General features: G+C 41.2%; 2 protein-coding genes across 2 annotated transcripts; both read left to right on the top strand.

The window, feature by feature from the left end:
* Window positions 1–9,956: 9,956 nt before the first annotated feature.
* LOC115546491 (protein transport protein Sec61 subunit alpha) lies at window positions 9,957–14,632 on the top strand. The gene is made up of 12 exons (XM_030359993.1): window positions 9,957–10,146; window positions 10,968–11,035; window positions 11,157–11,222; window positions 11,343–11,421; window positions 11,585–11,716; window positions 11,825–11,934; window positions 12,060–12,213; window positions 12,313–12,473; window positions 12,617–12,814; window positions 13,073–13,264; window positions 13,351–13,427; window positions 13,533–14,632. The coding sequence occupies exons 1-12, from the start codon at window positions 10,140–10,142 to the stop codon at window positions 13,717–13,719; spliced, it is 1,431 nt and encodes a 476-aa protein (XP_030215853.1). The 5' UTR covers window positions 9,957–10,139; the 3' UTR covers window positions 13,720–14,632.
* Window positions 14,633–14,988: 356 nt separating this feature from the next.
* chchd4a (coiled-coil-helix-coiled-coil-helix domain containing 4a) lies at window positions 14,989–17,890 on the top strand. Its single transcript, XM_030361522.1, has 3 exons — window positions 14,989–15,176; window positions 15,612–15,710; window positions 16,522–17,890. The coding sequence occupies exons 1-3, from the start codon at window positions 15,155–15,157 to the stop codon at window positions 16,860–16,862; spliced, it is 462 nt and encodes a 153-aa protein (XP_030217382.1). The 5' UTR covers window positions 14,989–15,154; the 3' UTR covers window positions 16,863–17,890.
* The last annotated feature ends 20 nt before the right edge of the window (window positions 17,891–17,910 follow it).

Raw genomic sequence — 17,910 nt, 5'->3', positions numbered from 1 at the left:
AGTCCTACATGTTCAAACTGGAGGAGTTGGAGCCTGAACCAACTGAAGTGTCCTTAAAATAAATACGAGGACAGAAATACTTTGACAATAACTCAAAATAACATGAGTGTTCGCTCATGTTATGGTTTAAAATAATATCTGTTCCGTTTCTCAATGTTTCGATAAAGGCTCAATCTTATTAGTTTTGGAGCTTCTCTTTAAAAATCACCTCATTTCAAAAGGCCTGAAGGTAACCGGTTTGAGGATGTGATTTGAGCATTTGCTGTGGATTTGTTATTCAAAGCAGGCTTTTATCAACAACCACCAAACAACATGTTTTTATACAAATAGGCTTTATTTTGAATACTGAGTTCCTAGTTCTGCTCGCCTGACATCGCCTGGCATCTCTTGTACAAATACATATACAAATGTGTATTAATTTGGAATAACCCCAGTTAATTTTCGAATTCCAAGGGCTTTGTCAATAAAGTGACATCAATGGCGCAGACCAAAATGCCTCTGGACGCAATTTGATAGACCTGGCTAAAATCAATCAGAGCACATAACGTCTGACATAGCTCTGAGGTTTGTTAAACTTGGTAAATGATTACTGTTTCTTATCAACGAAAACTTCAACCATTCAGAACTGGAAAGGATTCTGAGAGAGAACACTTTCGAGTTTGTTTAATACTGTCGCGATAGGGGATTAAACAAACCATACCACAGCCATCAACTGCAGCCATCTTGGTTGTCTATGAAAATCAAATCCACAGCAATCCCACAGGGTGCTCCTCTTTACCAGATCGCATCAAACCTGCCTCATTGTAGATAACCGGTTCTGACTGGCCTGACTCAGGCCAGGTCGGCTGGAAATCAGTGTGATCGGGACCACGTAGCAGATGACACTGGCTCAAATGTGACATCAAGCTGACACTGCTGGCATTGCCAAGAGGCCTGCTTACAGAATGCGGGCCATGGCGATGATGGCACTGTTTATGTGATGGCACAACACATGTGGGCCGATTGTGGATAGAGTTATGGTTATGGGGGCAGATCTTCCTCATATTAACTTGCCCCCATTTGTTCTCTAACAACAAATGTCTAGCCTCACCCAACATAGCTAAGTCGGCCTGGCCCAGTTAATCCATTTCCAGCCGGCCCACATGCAGCAGAGAATGACAGGCCATGAGTGGTCCACATCTGTTGCGTCAAAGCAGGTCCATGGATAGGCCATAATGCTACGGTATCTCAGCCAACAGTATGTCCACAGAATGCCCTATGCTGGACCAGAAAAGGTCCAACACTGGCACCAGATGTCAGCCTCAAGTATACCTTAACAAGCCTCGTAATAACAAGTCCCCCTATTTGGCCCAGAATGCCCCCACTCTGTACAATAACAAAAACATTTATTCAGCTGTTAGTTGTTGCATTTGGAAATATTAACTACAACCATAGGGCTAAGATAATCTTAATAACTGGCAAATATATGATCTCGGATTCAAAGAATATAATTCTTTAGAACTCTGAGATTAAATGAGTTAGAATTCTGAGACTAGAATTAGAATTCTGAGAATAAAGTCAGAATGCTGACGACACAGTCAGAATTCTGACTTTAAAAGCCTGACTTTATCCTCATAGTTTTGACTTTGAACCCGGAACAAAAAAAATAAATCACATTTTGCACAAACCTCTTCCGCAACAAGAAACCATTGTTTGTCTTTAATATTCAAAGCAGGGGGAACTGGTTTCAGAAAAATAACTCAAAAACAATTATTTGTATGTCGCATGCACTGCATGTTCAGTTACAGGAAGAAGTCCACAGAGGGGGGAAAGAGACAAGAGGTAATTAGCATGTTGCATAACTGCTCCATGGTCTGCTCTGGGCTCACGGAAACAGACTTTTAAAACCATTGCACACTCTGGCCTTCATTACCATACTGAAGAACCAGGGGGACAAACACACCAACAGTTGACCAGCTGCTGTTGGATGCACCCCAAGGTAATGTGCGAACGATCATCTACTTATTTTACAGACAATACATTATATTGCAGCAATTTAGTCCAGGATTAAATGGGTTTTGGTCAACAAGTCATTGGGAAATGTCTCTTGAACTACGGTATCTCAGCCAACAGTATGTCCACAGAATGCCCTATGCTATGCTATAACACTGGCACCAGATGTCAGCCTCAAGTATACCTTAATCAAGCCTCGTAATAACAAGTCCCCCTATTTGGCCTAGAATGCCCCCACTCTGTACAATAACAAAAACATTTATTCAGCTCTTAGTTGTTGCATTTGGAAATATTAACGACATTTTTAATTACCGGCAAATATATTATCTCATATTCAAATCTAGTCTAATTAACAATTGTCCAATATGACGGTTTCGCATTTTACACTTATATCATATAATAATATATACCATCCAAAAAGTTATAATTAGAATATAGAAATAAGAGAATGCAAAGAAATATCTTGCATATAATAATAAAAAGGTTGTTTGTGGAACCAGGAATTGTTATTATATGGCAAATAAACCCAGTCTGAATTAAATTAAAGAAATATATGAAACTTTAACATGACTGGAGAATGGAATTACTAAGGGTCAGAAATACAGCATCATGCATAAAAACATAGTCATTATCCTTTCTTCATATTCAAAATAAACAACTAACAAAACTGAAATTGTGACTTTCAAGAGTCAGATATGCATCACGCTTCAGAGATTGTCTCGTCCTACTTTCTGATCATCCTTCCCTTTCTTCCCATTCCTATAAGGGCCCAGCTGAAGCCACCTATTAATATTCTATTAAATCTCTCAGTCTGTGGCCCCAGAAGCCAGAAAACTATCTCTCAGCCGCAAAATCAAAGAATTATAAAGTCACTACTATCATAATTGGGCCTTTAAACCCCAGAAGGTCTTGATCAACAATATTTTGAACCACTGGCATAATCACCTGAACATGTCTTCAAACAATTGAGTTTCTATAGTGAATAACAATACTGCAATAAAAATATGTTCATTTTAGGATTCATAATATAGTATTTTCTTTTACATTTTGTGTAGCATATATTGGAAACGCTAGTTTTCTTATTGTTGCCTCAGGAAAACTTTGTGCAGAGAGAGGAGCTTTCCGGAGCAGTATCGTGGTCGATGTGGATATGATATGCAGCTTCAACGGAAATGATGACCTTGGTCAATATTTCTGTGAATATATGAACTGCTATTCCCAAGAAATGGAAATTAGACTTTCTCTTTAGCAGAAAGGAGCAGTTCAACCCTTTCCTTCTCATAGGGAACTCATCATAGAACAGTGAGAACCGTGGGGCAGGTTGGATTGGTAGTGAAATATTGACCTTTTTAGTGGCGATGGAGGCTTTTATAGGCTCTGATCACTTTTACTAAGTAGACAATAAACGTAGCAATTTGGAACTATTGTGAAGCATTATTAGGAGTGATCGAAGAAAAGGCTAAGGAAAGTTAAACTGAACTGTGAGCTTTACATCGGGGAACATGGAAGCACATAGAGGCGTCGTCAGCCCCTTTTTACTGGGGCACGTGCCCCATTAAAAGTCTCCAGTGCCCCAGTAAAATTCCATTGATCATTATTAAATTAATCTGCAGAAGCGCCGCTCTCGCTATGGAATCGGCAGGATTCATCAAGTGCATCTCCTGCTGCCTCGGGAGTCTTCAGTCGAGCCTGCCTCTTACCAGCCAATCAAAAAACGAAAGGGGCTACATAAAAGCCAATCAGAAAATAGCCCTATTGTATCTGGGTAAGATTTAACGCAACAACCAATGAAAAAAATCAGTTATTTACGGATTCGTCCACGTGACTCTTCTGAATGTTTCAGTGGTAAAGTGTGTAAAGTATGACCAAAGTGTTTCTTTCTGTTCAATAGTAGATAGAACTTTATCAATCCCCTGTAGGAGAAATTTGTTAATAAAACAATAATGGTAAAAAAATAAGGAATCTCCCACTTCCGGCTTCCATGAAAGAGAACCATACTAATTCACACAATAGCGTTGATGCAAATCTAGCATTAAAGGTTAATTTAAGGAAGTTCTCTCCAGTCACGCCGAAACTAGTTTGCTAGTAGTAGCGCTTTAATTTGCAGTGTAAGAGAATTCTGAGAAATCTGAATACTGACAAAATTCTCAGAATTCTGACACTGCAATTTATTTGCACGCTACGACTAGTGAACTACTTTAAAAAAAAAACTCGACACTGCGACCAGGCGACAAATGACTGGTGAGAACCTTCTTAAATTAACCTTTAATGCTGGATTTAATTATCAGAATTCGGATTTTATCCAAGTATTCTGACTTTATTATCAGAATGCTGAATTGTATCTCACAATTCAGAGTTTATTAGCCTATTCGATTTCTGAATTAAAATTCTTGTGATGAATAATCTACATTTGTACAGTCGATGTGCAGCACTTTAATTCCCGTCAACTTTGTTTTCTAACACCAGCATTTCCACAACTATGCTCATGTTCGTGACTGCTATAGGCCTACAAAACCATTTATAGTGCATCTATTTTTCTGCTGGGTAGTGATAGTCGCCCTAAATGCAGCTTTAATTTGGGCTCTGATTCTGAATAAATGCCGCTGCTGAACTGTGTGAATAAATAAAGGGAACTGAAATCTAAAGAAGACACGTGGTTTTGATGTAGGCCTACCGTGAATTCCAGCTGAAAGTGGAACATTGCTGCCATCAGGGGAAATTAATGTAACCTAGGCATATTGTAAGTAGCTTTCAATTCCTTGTTTTTTTGTTGATCATGTTTCGTTGGAAACCACGGGAGCTGGAAACAGCCCAGAGTAAGTCATCTCCTTTTTTAACGTTACAACAAATTCACAACTTGTTTGACATAAACAATGACAACTTGATTGCTGTTAAAGAATGTTGCCCACATAATTAGCACCAGTTTTTCAATACTGAGCGTCTGTAGCCTGTAGTTTTATAGCACACACACACACACACACACACACACACACACACACACACACACACACACACACACACACACACACACACACACACACACACACACACACACACACACACACACACACACCATGCGTGCACGCACACACGCGGAAAATGAATAATGAATGAAAAATTGTCTGTCTTCAAAACTTGAGGAAGTTTTAGTGGACAAAAACTTCCTTAACACAAAAAAGGAAATTATGGATATACAGGGTGTTTTTAACATACTGGATCCAACAATGTTCCCAACACTGACACAGATAATTCAGATCATTGCACTCACAATTCCTGTAAACAGTTGTAGTTGTGAGCGATCTTTCAGTGTGTCGAGAAGGCTCCACACCTGGCTTAGGTCAACCATGGGGCAAGGAAGGCTTCACCAACTTTCTCTTTTGTCCATTGAAAAGGATAAACTATGCAAAGTGAGTCAAAGCCACGTTATTGACCGCTTTGCCACCATGAAGGCGCGGCGATACAGCTTAATAGTGAAAAAATAATCATTTAAAAAGGCTCTATGCGGTAGTGTATGGCCTTATTTAGTTTAATTTAAGAGCTTTGATGGTTCTATAACATTTTCCAGGTTGATTGGTGGCAATGAGCCACCTCACCTTAAGTCAGAAATTCTATTAGTTTTAAACCTTGTTTCTTGCCTTTTTAGTACATGTCGTTCTGGCAAAATTATGCTGTTTCCACACAGCTTCTAAATAAATATAGATGTGTAGACTTCTCCTGATAAAGAGGTGAAGGTCATAAAGAGACTTTTTGTTTATTTGTCAGTTACCTTATTTGTAAATCTTTGAGATGTGTATGTGTTTAAATAAATATAATTGTACGGTACTCATGAATCCGTCTTTGCGTCTTTACCTTTACCAGTGCTTTAATATAGCCTACAATATGTCAGTGACAATGATTTTGAAGCTCGTACATACCCTTCTGTATCCATCTATTTCATATTGTGCACACGTAAAAAAAAAAAAGTTGGCAGTTGGGGGCCTGTGCCCCAGTAAAACTCTAGGTCTAGCAACGCCCCTTATTCTCTAGACCAGACGTGATCAATCATCGGCACCGCTTGGATGTTAGAAGTTTACCCTAAAGACAGGCCTCAAATAAATTAAAGCTACCTTCTTTTAAATAGCAGAGGCGTGGTTTGATACAAATAGAGACCTGTAGCCTTTCCTAAACAAAGCCTCCTACCTGATATGAAAAGTTGCTTCTGGATAAAAGCGTCTACAAAATGACAAGACATCTTGTTGCAGTCTACTGTTCGAATAATATCCCTATTATTCATGGTTAAATATTTCTGCTGTTAGAATATTAGCCCTGTTTAAACATTTAATAACTAAAAATAAATGCTGAAGACATCAAACACACAAGTCTTTCCACTTGTCGGATAGCGCTTTCACCTTATATTATCAAACTCTTCGATTATTTTAATTGAAGGTAGAGGATTCAGGTTACATTTTACATACTCTGAGATCTCAGTTTAAAGACATAATTCTGACTTCAAAAGTTTTCTGAGATTAAGGTCAGAATTCTGAGCATAAAGTCAGAACTCTGACCATAAAGCCAGAATTCCGACTTTAAAAGCCTGACTTTATTTCTCCGAATTTTTGCTTTAAACCCAGAACTGTTATAACTGTGATATAAGCGAGTGTGTTGGCAGTGGGGAGCTTGATGTACACTATTGGCACCTGGCACCGTTTCAAACAGGGGCTGGAGCCAAATCTCACTCCCTGACTGTGATACAAGAGAGCTGACGGTGGACATAAAGTAAAGATAGTACTGCGCTTTCTATACATTCACTCCCTTTTGCTGTTCATCCAGAACTGATCTTTATATATTCTGACATAGACATATTCTGGAGAGAGAGAAAGAGAGAGAGAGAGCGAGAGAGAGAGAGAGAGAGAGAGAGAGAGAGAGAGAGAGAGAGAGAGAGAGAGAGAGAGAGAGAGAGAGAGAGAGAGAGAGAGAGAGAGAGAGAGAGAGAGAGAGAAAGGGAGAGAGAGAGAGAGAGAGAGAGAGAGAGAGAGAGAGAGAGAGAGAGAGAGAGAGAGAGAGAGAGAGAGAGAGAGAGAGAGAGAGAGAGAGAGAGAGAATTACACTGTGTTTTGGCCTTTAGTTATTTAATCCACAGCTTTTTGGCCAATTAAACATATGGATTCTGGGATCTGGAACTTGACTTGAAGAGGGTATTGTTTTAACATTGTCTGTTGCCACCAGGGGTTTGATTTGCAGTACAGTTATAATAAAGTCAACAGTTTTCCAGTTTTGGACCATCTAAGCTCCTGTGACAGAGTGACTCACACTACTCACACTCATCCCTGCCTGTGTGAGATTCTGTGTGAGTATTTGCTCATCTCAGAAGTGAACAACAAGAATTACTGAATAGCCGATCTATTTACATACCCATATCCCGTGCATCAAGAGGTTCCCATATCTCCTTCCCGCACCTCATAGCCGTCATGTGCCATGGCTGGTAGGAAGCCCCAATTGGGCTTCACATTAGGATCCATAGGACCTCTCCCCCTCTTTACAGATCACATTGCCACTCACCCTTGTTGCAACAACTGGCTTGTAGCAAATGTTCAGTGGGGAGAGGTTGAAGGTTTCCATGGTCTGAATGTGTGAAAGAAAACGGTTCGCCACAGCTGACTAATTCCAGAGCTTGGTTGTTGACGTCTTACTTATATCTCAACAGCAGGCGTGTGTGTGTGTGTGTGTGTGTGTGTGTGTGTGTGTGTGTGTGTGTGTGTGTGTGTGTGTGTGTGTGTGTGTGTGTGTGTGTGTGTGTGTGTGTGTGTGTGTGTGTTTGTGTGTGTTAGTGCACTTGTGCTTGCTTGGTATTTGTGTGAGTGCATGCATGCTGCGTGTCTGTGTGGTTCTATGTATGTACAGTTATGTACATGCATAGTACGTACACTCTAAAGTTTTCAGTACTTATGCTACTATGCTTAGAACAACATTCCAATCTACATTTAATTGATTTAACTTGGATATACTTCTCCAATGTGTGATTTTTGTTACTGTGGGTGATGGTGAACCATCACTTAATACAAGATTAATCATAGGATCAAGACATAACAGCACAGATTGACTCATTATTCACGCTTATTATTCAGAGTCAGTCATCATAGTATTTAATATTGATTATTGATAAGTGCTTCTACTTCGTGGAACATGATGTATTGTAGGCCGGGTATATCCAATAGAGATCACCAATATAGCCCAAAGGACACTATAGCTTTGTTTTGAAAGCAGACAGTACATCGAGGGTCAAAAGGAACAATCAATAGGATAACATAACCTTCTAGTAGTCCCACCACGGCTCTACATACGCAAAAGGGACAATTCCTGAAATCACCAGTAGTAGTTCAAATATGCTTCTGCTATTTTTGTTGTATCTTGAAGAGCCCATAAATGTCTGATATTAACATGTTGGTATTGTGATAAAAACCTCTAGAGGAAGTTATACTAAGGGATTGGGCTTGAAGGCTGAATAAACTAAGTTATGAGGTCTTGATTTATTAACATACTTTACATTCCAACACATTGGCTGAAATTATTTAAATAGCCCATAAACAATTTCAACATAAATAGTGTGGAACATGTTAATTCAATGTCTTCAACGGTCACTCATTGTCAGTGTGCTCTAACAAGTTGGGACCATTTCTACATAGGATATTATTCTCTCTATTATAGACTGTATGTTTTTCTGTTGCCATATCTCCCTGGGACCTACAGGCTTAAACGATGGGAAACATGACCAAACAAGAAATGTGGCGAGAACCGTGAAATTACAAATTTTGTGTTCAAAGGTGTCTGTTCTGTTTTTTTCAAGTTGTTTGATCATCTCTCTCTCTCTCTCTCTCTCTCTCCCTCTCTCTCTCTCTCTCTCTCTCTCTCTCTCTCTCTCTCTCTCTCTCTCTCTCTCTCTCTCTCTCTCTCTCTCTCTCTCTCTCTCTCTCTCTCTCTCAAGCTTTTTCTATCAAACAAACGTGCACCATGTCTAACACATGTGCACCATGGACATATAAGTATAATTTTCACACTCAATTCCGTCAAACGTGGCAAGCAGACTCATAATGGAATTCATGGTGGTTGTTTTTTTATAATGGTAGAACAACACTGAACCCTTGTGGCAGAGAATATTACTGTTAAAATAAACGCAGCTCAAAGCAAAACGCCGTGGCAGCAGCGTTACCTAGTTTTGACATTCTAAACATAGGTCTGTAATCCTCAGGTGGTTTCCTTAACTTGGTGAAAGTAAGCCTAAACTTTATCTATATTTATGAAATTGCATCAAAAAATGACGAGCGCTCAATTATTTTGTTGATAGTAATGACATCAGAATCTCTGATTCTGAAGGCCTAATGTGAAGGCCTATGTCAGCCAAAAAGGCCTAATATTCTTACATTAAAAGGCCTGTATTTTTTCTTTATCATTATGTTATCGACTTACAATTAACGGGCTGTTGCTGTAAGAGCAGGTCTGGGCCTTTAAATCAATGTCGAAGGATGACTAATCTACTTCTCTTATTCTGCTTCCCCATACATTAACGGTGTGATTTTTCATTTGAGAAAACGGAACGAATAATCACTTAAACTGTAAATGACTCACCCTCCCACATTCAGATTGTATTGCTTTATTAGAAAACATATATATACATATGGAAACATAAATATGTGTTTGCATATAAAAAATAGAACAATATATATAAAAACTAATATTATACACTAGAAAATGCAATTCTTGCAGAGAATGAGGTGAGTGCTGTAGTGCAAAGTGAGGTTGTAAATATGTTTTTTCAGTTAACAATTTTACAAGTTACGGAGTCTGAAGTAGTTGAGGCGTCAGAGAATGAGCGTCGGCTTCGCCTTATTGTATGCACAATACATTGTGTAGAGTAAAGTATGTGAACGTGAAGGCAACAGCTGTGCCCTGGGAACGCCTCAGCGCTGCCTGGCTGTATTGAACGTTGGAGACGCTACACTACAGCACACTACACGAAACCATACTACACTACTGACGTGTAGCAGCGGCTCAGTGTGGTGACGTGTCTCTCCGCCGGTCCTTCTTTTGGCTGCACGGTGCCACACACACACTGCTGTGCTGACCATTCACAGTGGCACCGGGAACACAACGGGGACAGGATCAAGGACATCATGGGGAGTGAGTAGTCGTTTGGATCTCTGCACATGCATTCGTGCACGAAAAACATACATTGATCGTGTTATTGGACTATTGCACAGAGATATATCTCTTTAGCATGTTAGCTTGATGTTGCTAGCTTGCAGAGTACAGCCTGATGTACCTCTACAGCCATCTAGCTGCTAGCTGACACTAGCTGCTGCAACCAACTTAACGTTTCTAAAATTGGGCTTTGCACAAAAAAGTGTTTATTAACCGTCCACATAGGGAGATATGGTATAGTTCAGTGCTTTATCAGGTAGATCATGCTGTAACGTTAATGACCAACAAAATATTAATATTGTAGCTCAGGGCAGTTTACGTTAGCAACATTTTAAATGTAATTCATTGTGTCCTTCCAGTTTGTCTTTAACACTTTACTGTAAGGACGCATATCTTCGGAGTAATTATTTTAGTAGTTGCTTAGAATAAACCGAGAAGTGGAATAAACAAAGCGAACCCTTCTTCTGTCAGTCAATCTCACAGATTGACAGGCACGTCTTTATCGAGTTATTGTTACAAGAAGTTCTGGATCTTTTAAACTCCTTTTTTAAAATATAAAATCGAACAAATCTCAGCTACAGATTAAATAAATGAAACTTCTTGCTTTGACTGCAGGTACATAGATGCTACATACAATGATGACGTAGCCTCTGGGGACAAGTTTAGGATGACGAGAAACATCCAACTCGTTGTTGTTTAAAATGTAGCGGTTCTTTGCTGTTACTGTTAAACACAAAAAACGATCTCCTAATTGAATACTGATCTGTTCTTTTTTCATTTAAATGCATTTTTTTCTGCAGTCAAATTTTTGGAAGTAATCAAGCCGTTCTGCGCGGTTCTGCCTGAGATCCAGAAACCAGAAAGAAAGGTAGGAATCTTTTTCACTTTTCAGATGTAATTTCAAACTATTACCTACGGTTTTTTTATGTGTTGTTTAAAATCTGAAGGTCATGGTAGTTACACCTTTTCCGATTTTTATAATTATACAGATTCAATTCAGGGAAAAGGTGCTATGGACAGCCATCACCCTCTTCATATTTCTTGTGTGCTGCCAGGTTGGTACCCCCATACATTCTTTTAACGCTCAATCGAAGACATTGAATATTTCTTTGATGTTGTCAACGGTCCAAATGAATACACATTGCTCAGGATTGTGTTCCATGCTGTCCCATCAGATCCCACTGTTTGGCATCATGTCATCAGATTCAGCCGATCCCTTCTACTGGATGAGAGTAATCCTGGCTTCCAACAGAGGTGAATGACCTCCTCGCCCTTATCTAAGGCGTCGATTGAATTTTGGCAGCTACCTTATCAAACAGCACGAAGGGGCTGAGCACAGAAGTAATTATTCTCAGGAGCAGTGAATTAATTGATAAGGGATTCCACCATGTATACTTAATGATGTTGTGGCACATAGGTACTCTCATGGAGCTGGGTATCTCACCCATCGTCACCTCGGGCCTGATCATGCAGCTGCTGGCTGGAGCTAAGATCATAGAGGTGGGGGACACCCCGAAGGACCGGGCCCTCTTCAATGGAGCTCAGAAACGTACGCCTTCTTACCGCTACTCTGCCACCTTCCTCTGAATTCTGAATTACAAACTTGGTAGTATAAACGTTTGGGTGTTAAGTGACATCAATGAATTTATTGTTCCAGTGTTCGGTATGATCATCACCATCGGGCAGGCCATCGTTTATGTGATGACTGGCATGTACGGTGACCCTTCTGAGATGGGCGCCGGCATTTGCTTGGTCATCATCATCCAGGTGAATAAACACTCAGACCCCTGCCCTTCTATCGGAGTGTCAAAATATCCCGACCAAGGTTTGGGGATTTTGATATTATTGATGTTAAATAAAAACGCCTGACCTTGTGCTCCTGATCGTGACAGCTGTTTGTGGCCGGTCTGATCGTCCTGCTTCTGGATGAGCTGCTGCAGAAGGGCTATGGCCTGGGCTCTGGGATCTCCCTCTTCATAGCCACCAACATCTGTGAGACCATTGTGTGGAAGGCGTTCAGCCCAACCACAGTCAACACTGGCAGAGGTACGCCTGAAGGAGAAACTAAACGTCAATACCCTTGTTCTCAACTGGAACACTGCTGCCTTATTGTACTGGTTTCTCTCTAATGTTGTTGTTTTTTAGGCACCGAGTTTGAGGGCGCCATCATCGCTCTGTTTCATCTGCTGGCCACCCGTACTGACAAGGTGCGAGCCTTGAGGGAGGCCTTCTACAGGCAGAACCTGCCCAACCTCATGAACCTCATTGCCACAGTCTTCGTGTTTGCTGTAGTCATATACTTCCAGGTTTGTGTTCCACTCAAGCCCACTTCATGAATTATACACCGTTATGTACCTTTCAAATAAAATATCTTTTGATTCATGAATAAAAGTTATCATAAGGTCAATAGATGAATTGGAACCAATCCTTTGCTGTGTTTGTAATTCAGGGCTTCAGGGTAGACCTGCCCATCAAGTCGGCCCGCTACCGTGGTCAGTACAACACCTACCCCATCAAGCTGTTCTACACCTCCAACATCCCCATCATCCTGCAGTCTGCGCTCGTCTCCAACCTTTACGTCATCTCCCAGATGCTCTCCACGCGCTTTAGCGGGAACTTCTTGGTCAACCTTCTTGGAACCTGGTCTGTAAGTATACACTGGTTTTTGATGTTTTCCGATCTCTACGACCGGCAGTTTCAGCCATATGTTGCTTGTTGTTGCTTATATTATTATCGACCAAGCACAGGAATGGTCAGACTGGATGTCTTAGGTGCTTTATGACTGTTGTACTGGGCGGTGCATTTGTTTCCCATTCTTCTGACTGTATTGACTGCAGGAGGGTAGAGTCCAGCCTTTCCAAGCCTCACAAAATGTCCAAGCCTCACAAAATGTCTCCTTGTTTAGGACACGTCGACTGGTGGACCGGCGCGAGCGTACCCAGTAGGAGGTCTTTGCTACTTCCTTTCACCCCCGGAGTCGTTTGGTTCAGTCCTGGACGACCCGGTTCACGCTACCATCTACATAGTCTTCATGCTGGGATCCTGTGCCTTCTTCTCCAAGACCTGGATTGAGGTCTCGGGGTCCTCTGCAAAAGATGTAAGAATCATTGAGTTAGTTTTTAGTGCATTAAAGCAGTGCAAACACTTACCTTTCATGAGATTATAATGTTGTGTGTGTCCCAGGTGGCTAAGCAGCTTAAGGAGCAGCAGATGGTCATGAGGGGCCACAGAGAGACCTCCATGGTGCATGAACTCAACAGGTAACACAAAACGATCAAGCATAGAAACTGTCCCCTAATGTCCATTATTATTGCTGATTTTGAACTGCCAGCACCGTGAGTATCTATTTGGATTTCTCTTTCTAGGTACATTCCCACGGCTGCGGCCTTCGGGGGCCTGTGCATAGGAGGTCTGTCCGTCATGGCCGACTTCCTGGGGGCCATCGGCTCCGGCACGGGTATCCTCTTGGCTGTGACCATCATCTATCAGTACTTTGAGATCTTCGTCAAGGAACAGAGTGAAATGGGAAGCATGGGAGGACTGTTCTTCTAGAATCACCCATCGTCCAGACAGACACACAGCAAACTCTTCCTCTATTTTTTTTGTCAGTTTTTATTTTGCTTTTATGAAACACAATCATCAACATCATCATCATAAGAAAAAGTGATTCAGAAACCGGGATTCTGCCGCTTTCTTTTCGTCATCAAGTCTCCTCTCCGTGGTGTCCTTCATGGGTACAAGGAAGGTCCAACTGGAGAAGATGGCTGGGTGGCGTTTTTCGTTCGGAGGTCCAGCATAACGTTGTGTTTATTCTGTATCGTTCCCGATGTTCATCCGTCAACAGGCTGCCTCGAGTCCCCACGGTCTTCCCATGCTGAAGAATACCTAAAGCACATATGCGAGAGGTAGTGTCACGGACCGGCCTCAGGGGTGGTTCATTGCTGCTCGTTAAATGAACGCTCACGACGGTTAAGTGCCGAGTCACAACGTAAAGCACTGAACTTGGACATTTTGTGGGAGGAAGAGAACAGAAGCCATGTCACACTCATTTCAGGTCATCAGAAGCCACGCCTGAGATATATTCGAGGATCGTAAACGCCAAGTAAAGCTACCTGGGATACCTGGTAGAGCATACCTGGGATGGTTTTATTGGAATCTCTACGCTGGCTTCTAGCAATTTATCTTTTACCTTTTGTATTTGTATGTTTTTAAGAAACAATGGACTATGTTTATTATCAGGCCGATCTTAAACAGGGGCACACGGCTTGCTGGTTGTCTCTGGGTCCTAAAGGGATGTTTGTCTGTGTCGTCATGCTCTTCTATTTTGACAGATTCGCCGCACAATACTGCCCAGACATGGTTGGCTGAGGGTGGGTTTGGTAAGGATGAAAGGGGGGTTCATTATTGTTTTTACTTTCTCTACAAGACATAATTGTTATTAAAAGAAAAGTTTTTTTCAAACGGTCATTGTGTCTTTTTGGTTCCATGTTCAGTGTATAGGTTATACTAATTTGAGCTTCTTATTCCATTCATTTAGTTGAGTTCTGCTTATCAAACAGATCAAACTTACTGCTTATAACTCCTGTAAAGGTGATCAAAAATATCCCAGTGCGCATCCTAATTGTGCTTATGGAGCTAATCATGTGCAGCATTATAACATTATTTAATCACAAATATTGGTCTGTATTAATGTTTTGAGTCCAAAGTTGAACTATAATTTCTCTATGACAAATATGCAAGTTAGAAAATACATAGAAAATACCTGCTACAATATAGTCTCAGCCCATTGGCTGTATGTATCGCTGACGTCAGATCGCGTGGTGACGTCAGTCTTGTGCGACCCGACTCCGTCGCGTTGACAGGTCAGAAGGGTAACAGTTGTCTAGAACTGAGTGGCTATCCAATGTTACGTCTTAGATTGAGAAAGTAATCTACGAAAGCATCGGCTCCTGCAGAAGAGTGTCGCAGGACATTGATAGTCACCGGGATGTCGTACTGCAGAGAAGAAGGTAAAGTGATCTCAGTGGGTTTCATTCATCGAAGAGGTGAATGTCATTGAGGAGCCTCCATGCTGGTGGTATGTAACGTTGACTGGTCTGCATAGTGGGCCAAGGGGAAGCGAGCCTTTTTGTTCTTCTGTTTTAAAGCGGGACTATCGACCGGTATCATGTTAATTCTAATAAAAACACAAACCAACCCTCTTCATTAGCTCGTTATAGTGTATGGACCAGGAGGTAGGCTCTGCTCACCTTCCGGTCCACACTGGCCCAGGAATAGGTTTCTGAATTAGTTGCTTGACTCAAGTACAGTACACCTCATGGAATTTAATTATACTACTTCAGAAAGTCATTCCTTTAGAGAATTGGACGATATCAATGGACGTGTCCTGATAATAGCTTATCTTATACCCCAAAGAACCCTATTCAAAATATATTATCCCTCAGGCAAAGATCGCATCATCTTCGTGACCAAAGAGGACCATGAGGCCCCCAGCAACGCTGAGTTGATCGCAGATGACCCCAACGATCCGTACGAAGAGCAAGGTGTGTATAACTGATGCTCAGGCCGATCACTCGAGGTCGTGCTGTTGTACTGAATATCAGAAAGGCTTTGATTATCTTCGCCAGTCGGTCTACGGCTTCGTACCTACGACTGAATCACATTCAGTACAACAGCACTCCCTCTCGTGTGACATTGCTTAAATAGCCAATAAATAAATGATCAGCAAAGGGAGGATATGATTAACATTTATTTCTTATCATTGGTGATTATTTTTCTCTCACTTACTACTTAACACTTTTTCCTAATATTCCATAATTATAATAAACAGATGAATTTACTTTTGATCAGTTGTGCAGGTAATGTGCCAAATGGAAGGTTAGCTTAACTCCTCATGTTTGTTGGTTCCTCGTGGTTGTTTATTCCTCGTAGTTGTTTATTCCTCATGTATGTTACTCATATAAATGTAATGGCGTCCATCTTGCCCACATCCCGCCCCACCTTACTGTGTCTCCATTGTAACAAATGTTTTTCAAGGCATGTATAAAATGCCTGCTTAGTACTTCAGTGACCGACCGACGCTATGCTTAAAAGAAGAGTATAGGAAGCGTTTTGTTGGTGTCAAAGACAGTTGTACTAATCACTATCTATACAAGGTCATTTCCCACACAGGACCAGATCTAACTCATAATACATCCACACACCAGACGGGCATGATATCGCAGCAGTGAGAAAACAAGTATCTAGTTTCATGTCACCAAATCTCCATAAAGCCTAAACTACATCCCAGCCATCTTTTTGTGTCGAGACGTCGAAGTATCTTAAGATAATTTTCTCCCCACATCTTTCCCCTAGGCTTGATCCTGCCAAATGGAGAGGTCAACTGGAACTGCCCATGTCTCGGGGGCATGGCCAGTGGGCCCTGTGGTTCTCAGTTCAAGGAGGCGTTCTCCTGTTTCCACTACAGTAAGGAGGAGGTGAAGGGGTCCGAGTGCATAGACAACTTCCGTGCCATGCAGGAATGCATGCAGAGGTACCCCGAGCTCTACCCCCAAGATGAAGATAGTGAAAGCAGCCCCCCCCAGGGGCAGTCCGGCTCCGCCCCTCCTACTGACTCTGATCCTCCTGCCTCAACGACCCAGTCTGCTCCCTCTTCTGACAGTGAAGCACCTTCAGAAGGACAGAATGCCAGCTAAGAAGAGCCCCATCTACGGCTTCCCTGTTACCTCTGTCTGACGCCCGGTGGAGACCACTCTCCAGACAGGAGACATCGGTGTGTGTGTGTGGTGCAATTCATCCAGACATGTCGTCTGGTTCAGAAGAAGAAACGTATGACCGGGATTGATGGATAATAAGTGAACCCTACAATGTAACACCAAGACAAGTGGAGGAATTTTATCTTAGATGGCTTCGTCTGTTCATTTCTTAAAGGTCATGCGGTTATAAGTTTTACATTGGAACAGCTACAGAAAAAAATTATCAATGACAATTTATTTTGATGTCTTTGTCAATGCTTCAATCAGTTGATGAGTTTCTTGTCCATTGTGTGTTAATTATCAATGTGCTCCTGTTACCGTGTGACTGCTTTCCACTAGTTGTTTAATATGACGCTTGGCACATCGTCCTATGAGATACTTGAGGAATCTTTACTGTCGTCTGTCTTTTGCATAATAGTGTATTTCTGAGCAGTTGAGTTCATTGTTGACATGTATCACTGTAAAGTTTTAATTCACTTTCCATCTGAAGAGACCAAAGTATAGTGAACCTTTTTAGGCAAAAATAACTGTTGGGGAAATTATTGTCCATGTCTGAATTGGGAACCATTCATATGAAGGTTATTTATCACTGATGTGTAAACTGGGTGAATTTGAGATTTTGAATTAGTGACGCGTGTCATTTGGACAAGAAATTACCAATCAATTTTCTGTGGAATATTCAGTGTCTCACTGGTATCTTCCTGCACTTGTAGTCCAACCCCTTTGGCACAACATTATCCAACAACGTTGTGTCCTATGTTCTTGCAACATTGATGGTCACCTAGAAAGCATTGTGAAATCAGCACGGCTCAGTATAAATGGAAGATACATTACAAGTTTCTTTTCCGGCACTGTATGGATGAGACTCAGAAAGGGTAACCATTTGAATTACCTGCCATGCACGCCTTAATGGACAACACAGTTATTTTATATGTAATCCACATTAAACTTAAATTGACCAACATCTACCAACAACTTTATTTTCTTG

Source organism: Gadus morhua, chromosome 1 (assembly GCF_902167405.1).
Source record: "Gadus morhua chromosome 1, gadMor3.0, whole genome shotgun sequence".
Classification (NCBI taxonomy): Eukaryota; Metazoa; Chordata; class Actinopteri; order Gadiformes; family Gadidae; genus Gadus; species Gadus morhua.
Note: the sequence above shows the minus strand (reverse complement) of the source record. Positions and strands in the feature narration are given on the sequence as shown.